General features: G+C 34.6%; 2 protein-coding genes across 3 annotated transcripts in view; both read right to left on the reverse strand.

Moving 5' to 3' along the window:
• The window catches only part of LOC104723969 (putative clathrin assembly protein At5g35200), a 5838-nt gene extending 4284 nt beyond the window's left edge, over positions 1-1554 (reverse strand). The window contains exons 1-5 of one of the 2 annotated variants that reach the window (XM_010442396.2): positions 1238-1554; positions 857-976; positions 689-758; positions 470-567; positions 83-224 (exon numbers count right to left, since the gene is read on the reverse strand). In XM_010442396.2, the coding sequence (XP_010440698.1) occupies positions 83-224; positions 470-567; positions 689-758; positions 857-961 (415 nt within the window). In that variant the 5' untranslated portion in view covers positions 962-976; positions 1238-1554. Of the gene's footprint in view, positions 1-82; positions 225-469; positions 568-688; positions 759-856; positions 993-1237 lie in introns of both variants that reach the window. The other variant, XM_010442395.2, reaches the window with a different exon arrangement.
• On the reverse strand, positions 6024-9366 carry LOC104723970 (probable zinc metalloprotease EGY1, chloroplastic). Its single transcript, XM_010442397.1, has 10 exons — positions 8965-9366; positions 8234-8698; positions 8003-8143; positions 7712-7813; positions 7225-7436; positions 7089-7139; positions 6939-7008; positions 6604-6672; positions 6458-6508; positions 6024-6368 (listed from the first exon to the last, which is right to left on the reverse strand). Exons 1-10 carry the CDS (start codon positions 9304-9306, stop codon positions 6210-6212), a joined length of 1662 nt encoding a protein of 553 aa, XP_010440699.1. The 5' UTR covers positions 9307-9366; the 3' UTR covers positions 6024-6209.

Raw genomic sequence — 10617 nt, forward strand, 5'->3', positions numbered from 1 at the left:
AAGGGGTAAAAGAAAGATAAGTATACCAAAGAGCTACCTGTATAAAAAAAGGGAGTCAACGAAAATAAAAGCAGTTTACTACCATTTGGACCGGAATCATCTTTAAAATGAGACATATTAAGCATATGACTCCTGCTTCTGCTATAATTAATAACTTCTTCATGAAAGGTCTGGTCCACTTCCCTCAAGGCACGGTGAATAACAATAAGAGTTTTCAGTGCAACCTGTAAATTTAAGTAGAATCAGCAGCAAGTATAAAACATAAATCCACGACCGTAATTACGACAACAGAGAATCAACAAAGTTCATTGCAACTTCACAAAAACAGACAGTGAAGCTGTAGCAGATAGATCTTACAAACCTAACAAACTACGAATACTAAACTTATGTTACATCTGTAATAAGTTTACCTATGTGAAGGTCATAGACAAAAAAAACCAGCAAACAACAAACGAAACAAAAACCGTACCGCCCAATTATGTGTTCTTGATAACCGCCTTGCAAGAGCATGGATGCAATATGCAACATCTGCACGAGGCCTCGTTGCTGAAATAGCCATGAAAATAGCTGCATAGAGAGTAGAGAGACACACACACAACTCGTTATACGCCTTTTTTGCTGTTAAGGAATCAGTGGGCGCAAACAAATATTTTGCAACCAAGGCACTAACCATCTATGATTTACCCACCTCTGATGTATCTTTCTTTAGAAGGACGCTCCACATGATTAGTAGCCTTGACAATAGCAATATCCAATTCCTGCAAAAACCCCCCATCACACCACCTTTGTTAGCTTAAGCTGAAGCATAATAAGAAGAAAAAAACATGATTTTTTTTTAACAGAGGAAGAGAGTTACCTTGTAATCGCTATTGACCTTAGCTAAAGAAACTGTGGTGGTATCTTTAATAGCTCCAAGATACCTCCTTAAACTGCTCTGTGATCCTCCACCACCTGACGACATTTTCGTTTCTCCCTCCTCAACAACAGAAACCCTGAAATCTTTAACGTTAGACGTCATCTTTGAAATTCACAAATTAAAAAAAAGATGAAAACTTTTGTCTTAAATCACAAAACCCTCATGTCATCTTAGAACAGAGACATCAAATCTACCATAAAGGAACCATCTTTGCTCTGTAACCCAATTCCCATAAGCCCTACTAAAAGAAGGATCTTACAACAAAAAAGATAGTCCCACAGAAACATTGAAACTAAAACGAATCGAGATCCAGAAAATTACCTGATCCAAGGTTTCTTGAAACCAAGAAGGAAAAATCTCAGGAAGAAAGAATATATCAACGCGGTGTCTTTCTTAATTAAAAGGGGTTGGAGAAAGGAAAGACGAAGACGGCATGAGAATATTAAAAAAAAAGATGGATCGAATCGAAGAAGAGAGATGAAGAAGATGAGAGAGAGAGAGAGAGAGAGAGAGAGAGGTACAAAGTCAGAGTCTCCTCTTGGCTGTACGTTGGACGAAAAAAGAAACAAAGTCTTAGCGAAAATGAGCTAAGAGCTAACGTGATTTGGTTTGGTTTGGCCGCCGACGAAAAATATTTATTCTCTTCTTTATAGAAAAAGAAAGTTTTATCTATCATTTGCTTTGCTTATATATATTCTTAAAAGTTTGAAAACTGGTCAAATCTTGGCAATTATTCCACGTTGCTATTAGCCAATACTTATTAATAAATGTTAGAACTGTCAAGATAAATTATTGAGTGTACAATATTATTTTATAATTTGTGTAACATGTTACTAAATAGACTATTAATATTTATTAGACCAGTCCATAAATAGTGGATCAGTTAGACCATATCCACTAGAGCAAGATCAATCCATATAAGTTGCTCATAAATAAATTAATTATATAATTAATATTAAACTAATTAAATTAATTAATAACCATTTTAAACAAAATCACCCTGCACTAGAAAACTTAAGTTACTTATTTATTAAAATAATAATTTTTAAACAATTGTTTATTATTTATCAAATTTTAATAAATTATTAAATAATCTAAAATAACAAACAATTATTTCAATTACTTATACTACATTTAAAATAAAACAATAATATTTTACATAATTTGGAAATATAAAACATATTTATAAAATCAAAAAAAAAAAAAATACAACATAAGTGGTCATTACTTGTTGAGTCGAAATTTGGACAACAATCTTGAAACCAAGCTTATCAATTACTTGTTGAGTCGAAATTTGAGAAAAAAAATCGCATATATGATTTTACAGTACATACTACATAATACAATGATAAGAAAACACCAATAGATCCAATTTGTCTCTAAACCAGCTGTTTGTTCCACATAGTCATTTTACGGACGGCTGTCTTATAAACCTTAATACAACAAGGAATCTATTAACATGAACGACTTACCACATAGCTCAGAGAAGGTATATGGACCCAGGTTCTCCTGGTTTTCACCAAGAATGTACCAACCAACATCAGTAGCTGCAGGTGTAAGCCCATCAACAACTCCTGCACCTAGAATTAAGAAAACACATTTTATTAAGATGAGTATACCAAAGCACTAACAAGAGAAAAATGTGTAGATGTAGCTATTGCCACAAAAGACAAAACTAAAGGCATATACTCATCAATACAAAACGAAGTAAACCCCAAATCAAGATTACTTAGTGAAAATTGAAGATTTTCTCCCAAGTATTAATCTGAATCTTTTAAAGTTTGAGTTTTTAAAAGATATCAAAGCCGATCCAAAAACCCATCGGTTTCATACACCAACAACCCTCGATTTTACGTCGGAAAAATCAAAGGATTCGATTGATTTCCAGTTTTCAGATGAAACGACGATTGATTCGACTTTTGGATCGAGGGAAAAAAGAGAGAGATGATCGAGAAAAAAGAAAGAAAGAAAATGGGAAAAAAAAATTTGTTTCATATTTACGCATCAACGTATAAAAGCACGCCACATTGTGTTGCTGATAGGTTGCTCAAATTCCTTCCTATAGAAACATTTCTCTTTTTAATCGACTGAATATTAGGGGTGTGAATGGTTGCAGCGGTTGGGGCGGACAAATCTGTCTGCCGACTGGACCGCTTTTTATTTACCATTCAACAAATGTAGTTCGCAGTGGTGCGGTCCAAATAAAGCAGAGACAAAACCGCAGCGGACCGCTTTTGCATACAAATAGAGTTGGTCCACAACGGTCTGTAGTCTGCCTTAAAAATGGAGCGGTCCAGACCGCAGATGGATTTGGCCGTCCTGACCGCAGTTACCATTCAAACCCTAGATTTTTTTTATTTTGTTTTTGTGCTCAATAATAAGAGTAACGGTTAGAGAATCTGCCAATGGAGATGTTCGTAGACTATCTTTATTAGTTATCCTCTAATAAGTGTCTTAAAATAAAATAAATATAGTATAAAATTCAATGACACTCTTAATTTTGGGATCTAAAATGTTTTAGTGGAGACACAACTTTTAACTATTCACACATATAAAGACACCTTTATGTTTTTTTATTAAATATATAATTTTATAGACACCCTCATAAGATGAGGGATGAGGATTTTCTTATGTGGGTGTATTGTAGTAACAAATTTGAAAATTAGTCTTGGATTCACTCCTCACGAGGTGAACCCTTTTTATTCATCTCCTCTTGATTATCCAATCAAAATATAATAATATGTAATGTCAAATTATATATTTTTTAAAAAATTAAAATTTAATTCAGAAAAATAAAAGAAACAAAATGTGTAAACTATTACTCGAAGAAATTATATGTCGGTTTGGATTTATAAAAAAAAAAAGTTAAGACTTAGATTTTATAACTAAACAAAATTATATGTCGGTTTGGGTTTACAAAGGAGGATTATGGTTTAGATTTTACAAAATGAAACTATATTTCAGTTTGGGTTTATAAAATAATAGTTAGGATTTATATTTTACAATTAGACGAAATTATATGTCGATTTGAGTTTATAAAATAATGGTTAGGGTTTAGATTTTATATTTTATAATGAAAAACAATAAATAATGTTAAGGTTAATGATTTAAAAATACAAATTTAAGATTTTTTATCTTATTAAATTATGTTGATTTATTTTAATTGTTTTATTTTTATAATATAATTTTTTTTAGTTTGTTTAATTAAATTACATGGTAAATTTTGATTGGTTGATTAAGAGGAGGTGAATGAGAGATGTTCACCCCTCATAATTGTCCTTTGAAGAACATTATACACTTATATTTACAATTGTCACTATTTGAAATTAATGATATATAAATACTATGTACACTTGTTTTTATCTAAGTGATGCAATTTTAAAAGTATTTTAGCAGTTTTTATACAAATTAGAAAATTATATGTCATTTACAAGTGTCACTAATTTTGTATCATACTAGGTTTGACCCGTGGTAGGGTAATTTTTTTTAAAAAACTTTTAAATATATTATAAATAGATCAAGTTTCTTTGAGTTTTAATATAAATGTTACATTGTTATATATATGTGTGTTCTCACAGTAATTAATAAAATGGTTAAGATAGATATTTCATTATATATTAAAATAACTCAAATGTGAAATAATCTATATCCGAATATACTTGTTTGGTTACAAAAATTCTAAAACAATTTTTAAAATATATATCCGTTTATAAAAATTCAAATCACATCATATACTTAAAAAAAATCTAAAATTTTATTAACTTAATGTATTAAATAGTAATTTAAATAATTAAATATAAGATTAAATAAAAGTGAAAGGAGAATGATATTTTAATCTAACATATTGCTTTAAATTAGGTAGATAGATTTTAGGAAATTAATATTATTAAATAAGGAAATCATTGTGTTTGGTTGTAAGGATTGTAGAGAATTTAGTTGGGACTTGTTTGAATACAGAAATAAGAAAGGATGACATAAAAATGTACTCCAAAAATGTTAAGATAGATTACTAAAAAACTATTTTAGACTAATAACTAGTTATTATTACAATCTTAATAATCTTAATTATTAATAATACCATAACTATTGGATCAGTTTGGTGGGTGTATTGTAACATATGAACTACCTTGCACTATTTGAGTTTTGATTGGTTCTTAAATGATTCTTTTTTAATGATATTTGGTCAATTTCGAAAATTTTGTCACATTTAACTAATTTTGATATAAAGCAATATAATTTTGACACTTGTATCTTTTAGCTAAGAAGTTCTTCTAAACATCTTAAAACTTTTAAAAACTTTGTATATAAAACTACTACTATTTGTTAGTAACGATCAAACTTTAAACCCGCTCTTAAGACAATCAAGAAAAGATTTGCGGCTCTCTCGTTAATTTTTGTTAGAAGGACAGAACGAAGAGTCAATTTATGAAACAAATGTTGGGAGTTTTTAGTTTTGAATCTTAACCGGATGCATTCTAATCCATTCAACGGAAGAGGGTTTGGAACGTTCCTTAGCAATAGAATGTTCCATTAGTCACGGGTTGACTTATTCCACCAGCCCAATTCGGTCATGATCTCAACGCATTGACAAAACCACAACCTAACTAATGAAATATGTATTTCATATATTCTAAAAAGAAATTTTTAGTTCTGGGCATTCAAGTGGGATATCGGATATTTCGAATTTCAGATTTTATTAGATATGAATTTTAATATCGATTTGGATATTTAAGAATGATTTGGATTCGGTTTATATTTGGATATCCGAAATATCAAGGGACTAATATTTTCGGATTTATAGTTGTAGTTTTGAATACATGGATTATATCGTATAAAAAATAACTAATATTTTGGATATATTGTTACATTTTAGGTAATTCTACTATCCAATTGGATTTCGGTTCGATCTGAGTTCAAATTCGTGTTTTTGGATATAGAATCTAGTATCCGTTCGATTATTTCCTCAGATTCGGATTCAGATCGGATTTGATTTAAGTTTTCAGATATGGATATTATACCCATGCCTAGAAAATTCAATGTAAATTTTGATTTGTTAAACATTAAAACGTATACACTATCCCGTGGTAAATAATAAATACATACAATATTTTAAAAAGATATTGTATGCTATTTTGGACTCAACTGGAAGTGTAGTATATGAAGAATTTAAGTAGTTACATTATAAATACTGCTTCACTAGCTTACAGTGTACAGACATGGCTCACACTATATAACAAAAATGTGCTTCGGATTGGCCCTAACTACAATATCTGTTCAAAGTCAGAAGACAACATCAAAACGTAGTTACAAGCCCTATGCCTACCTCTTCTGCGAGTTCATCCCATACAGGCAGGAGTGTCAAAACCACAAGGATTATTGCAGTCCCGACGAGGGCCTTCCTCCATGTTCCAACCTCGGTCACGTCGTTTAGACATGGTTTTTCTGGTGTTCTCTGTTTAAATACATTGTACTGCTTAGAAACAGGATTTAAAGCACACTCGTATAGTTTGAAGTTGCAAGAGTTCAGAATTTTTGGGGTACCTGGCAGATTAGTACATAGAGTCCCCAAGGAAGTGCCAAAGGGCCGCCGAGCTGAAAAGTAGGAAAATGCCAAAGCAATAAAACAAGCTGAGAGCACGAATTAGAGGGCATGGTATGGATTTATAACTTGGAACAGTTGAACATACCACTCTGAGTCCAAGCATTACATAGGTTGTTAAGCCAAATGTAACCAATGCATTTTTCCCGAATGCGCCCTGCGCAAGATCCATGCCCATATGTTACATATGTGATCTATATGTTGACAATTTGATGTCTTGTATGAATATCTCAGACCCTTTTCATTGTTTGGACTTAAGTATATATAATAGTACACACTTAAATCAACCTACGCATGGTCTAAACTCTAAAGATAAGGCACACTTGGAAGAATTTGATACTAGTTCGGATTGTTTCTAGGCAACATTAGGCGTCTAGGTTTCGAATAGAATACACAGACACCGTCCATAAATAAGAGAAGTACCTGTACAGCCCTGCCTCCATCCAAACATCCCACAGGAAGCATATTAAACGCTGTTGTTGTTAAACCACACCTAAGAATAAAATCTTAAAGTAAGCGAGAACTGTCAAAATTTTCTGATCAATAATAATGAGCCAAGGGATTAGATACTACCATCCAGCAATTACAAGCGGGTGGATTGAAACTGTAGCAGCATGCAACGCTCTGCAATCATTAGGAAAATAGAAACGGGTGTTGGAGTTAGATAGTTTCGTCTAGGTTGAACAGTCACTAGCTGTGGAGAGCTTACGCATATCCCAGAGTTGCTCTGCTGATGAGCCCAAGAAGTAATGAGCCTTGAAATAACATACTGGGAACCTGCACCAGATCGCTAGCTGCATCCGGGTTAGTAGATAAGAACAGACCAACAGCAAACATGGAAACTGAGAGTGCAGCTCCAGCAAATGGACCAGCTAGCGAAATGTCAACTTTTGTACTCCGGTCTGGAAGAATCGACTTGAACTGTACAAATCAAGTAAAAAGTATTACAAATGCTACTATTTAAGACAATAGTCTTGTCTTCAAAACACTTCAAGATGTTAAGCTTGTCATCGGAGGAAAAAGTAGATGGATGCATTTAAGGTACATGTATGCATTTTCTAGCATAGTAGCTTTTTCCTTTTCTCGTCAAAGAACTTTGAAAGATTCTTCTTCTAGACATAAACAACATAGAGTTCAAAAGGAGATACATCCCATGAACTTGACAGAATTGCAATAGACAAGATCAGTTAAACCACCTGTGTGATTGCACCAAAGCTTCCGAGTGTAATGTTTGGAATGAAGTAAGGAATGCTAAGCTTTACTTTCTTTGGAACTGCAGCAAGAAAGTGCCCTAACTCCTGCAAATAAACAAGTCATAAATATAACCCTCTAGACGAAGTAAGAAATCCAGATACCATCACAAATACATGAAAGCTTATCATTCAACCAAGGGAGCATGCCTGCTTGATATGAATTTGAAAGTAACATAACAAAACATTCATAATAAAGAAAAACATTACTATAGAAACACATAAGTTGTAACTTACATGAAACAAAAGAATTCCCAATACACCATACGCCAAAGGCAATGCAGCGTCAACAAATGGATACAGGAGCTCCATATCAGGTGGTTCAACAGCATTTGGATCGGTGAAATACTTTACCACCTCAGGAGGTAAGCGGTTGATCTGTTAAATCAAGTAGTGCATTAAAGTATAGCATGATGTACAGATCAAATGACATACTGATGTATTGCTGCTAAGAAAAAACTAAGGTACCTGAGAAGCAATTCCTAGCTCCACAGAGGAACCAATTGTCAAAAGAAATAATATTAAAGCAATCACATACTGCCAGAGTGTGGTTGGTCCTGGCTCCGAGACTTCTTTACGAAGCAAACCAAAGCTAACACGGGCACCACCACGTGGATCTGGTCCTTCGGAGTTAGGCTCCTCAATCATGAATAAATTATACTTATCGCCAGAAACTTCAGCTAGTTTTCTCTGAAGTTTTGCAAAAACATCCTCTTTCTTTCCTCTCAAGTTCCCAAGAAAGAGGATTCCCTCACCAAGGTCCCCAAATTGCTCTTCTTTGGTGACCCAAAACGTCGAATAGCCGAAAAGTTTGTCCTTTATTAACTTGACATCAGCAGGATCCACTTTCTCAGGTCCAAGAAGCTCCATCAGCTTAAACGAGTCTATTTGGAAACTGCTGTATGATGAATCAACAGGCGATATAGTTGATGGCTGAGATAAAGACACAAACTTCACTCTTAGTGACACAAGAATGAAGTGAACATACAAGACTACAATGAAGTTGCTTGATTTTGTATGTTAGTCGTACCAATCTCTTAAGAAAGAAACAGAGAAGCTACAACGAATTTGCAGATAAAACACTAAAATGACAAGAACAAAGTGAAATTAAGCAATAGTAGTATTCAATTCTCACAATTTCAAACACTGGAATCCAGGACAAAAGGGGAACTTTAATCAGAGATAAGTATGTTGTGTACCATTGAAGTCTTGTCGGAACCGAACTCGTTGCTGCTGCTGCTACTGGCAGAGCTACTGTTGTTACTTGTCTCGTCATCTTCTTTATCACGAGATGCCGTTTTTAAAACAGAAGACTTGTGGGTATCTGCGTTTTCTCCGACACTGTTGTCACTGTTACTGTTTTCATCATTGCCTAGACACTTTACAGCCCTAAATCTATGAGAGTCCTCTGTGCAAGAGAAACAGAGTCTCTTTTGCCATTTGGGTAGTGTTGTTGTTGTCTTAATGTTATCCCGGTGGTGAAATGATCGGAATCTGATGTTAACGGCAGCTGCAAAAGCGACGCTGGTGAGAGTCCCCATTGGAATGGGAGGAGAGAGAGAGAGAGATAAGGGAAACGTTTATGTGGGAGCGCTTTAAGATTGGATTATCCTCTACCGGTTTTCGTACCTGTGTTGGTTTCGGTTTAGTATCTATGGCTTTAATGATCGGTTTAGTTCACCTCACACAACGGTCAAAATTGATAGACAACACCTTGTCACCTTGTTCCGCAATAACCACCCATACCGGTTAGTGTCAAAGAACTGATGCTTTATGAATCTCTCAACTAAAAAGAGGTAATCAATTGGAAAAAGAGTTCGCCCTAACCGCTTTCTCTCTGGCACAACCACCAAGGTCTCTTTTCCCGGCGGCGCTGAGTCAGATCGGTGCCGCTAGACCATCGTTTCTTCATTTCCGCTGTTTCCTTATCCTTTATAATCTGTTCGATTCTAATTGCAGCTTCATCGGAGATCCCTTGAGTCTCCAGATCTCAGTGTCGACCATGCTTCAGCTTCAACTTCCACCCCCTCGTCCGCAGCTGGTGACTCTCCTCGGTGAGCTTGCTCCACCGAGTCTCCAGCCACCCGGTACTGTCCCTGAGAGACATGAATGCCCCACTAGCCTCGGTTTATGTCTATCTTTCCGTCTCTTCTCGATGTCAATCGCAACATCTCACCGCTTCTTGGATCTTGATCCCCTCACCAAGGCGTTTACTTGGCTGCAGCTGGACGGGAGCTCTCTTATGACGCCGGAGACGAGAAAGTTTGTGATAGTGCAACCTACACCCACGACGTCTTCTGTCTCTCTGTTGTCATCCCTTCGGTCCAGGTTTATTTCCCATGCTTATCTTGGAATCCTGGTTGCTATTTTGCTTTGTTTAAGCTATGATTCACTTATGACCTGGACGAGCTTTAGATACTTCGTACTTAATTTCATATCAAGTAAGAATTGGTTAGCCTTAGTTCAATCTGCTTGGTCAAGTCGAGGTTCCCTCGGTAGCAGAAGAATTGAAACAAGAATTTTTTCAAGTATCTACTTATGAATAAATGTATGCAAACATGCAATCAGAGACATAAGCACAGATGATCAGAATATATGCAAGGTGTTTCAATACCCTTATGATGTTGTAGCATAAAGGATGTCAATCCATAAAGAGTGTGATATGTAAGCAGTCAAGATGTGATCAATGCATTCAAGTTAAGCCATATATGATTATGATTTGTTTCTAACAACCTAATTACAGAAATGTAAATACAGAAGACTAAAGCAACTTAAGACAGTACTAATGCATAATTAAACTATAGAACAAGTGCAATAAACAAGACTAAGCAGAATTAACTAATAAGCAGAAG

Source organism: Camelina sativa, chromosome 11 (assembly GCF_000633955.1).
Source record: "Camelina sativa cultivar DH55 chromosome 11, Cs, whole genome shotgun sequence".
Lineage (NCBI taxonomy): Eukaryota > Viridiplantae > Streptophyta > Magnoliopsida > Brassicales > Brassicaceae > Camelina > Camelina sativa.

Coding starts and splice junctions, on each gene's coding strand:
- LOC104723970 (XM_010442397.1), bottom strand. CDS start 9,306: ATGGGGACTCTCACCAGCGTCGCTTTTGCAGCTGCCGTTAACATCAGA. Junction 7,437..7,711: donor GCTTTGGTGCAATCACACAG/GTGGTTTAACTG, acceptor TGATTTGTACAG/TTCAAGTCGATTCTTCCAGA. Junction 6,673..6,938: donor ATGGAGGCAGGGCTGTACAG/GTACTTCTCTTA, acceptor GATCTTGCGCAG/GGCGCATTCGGGAAAAATGC.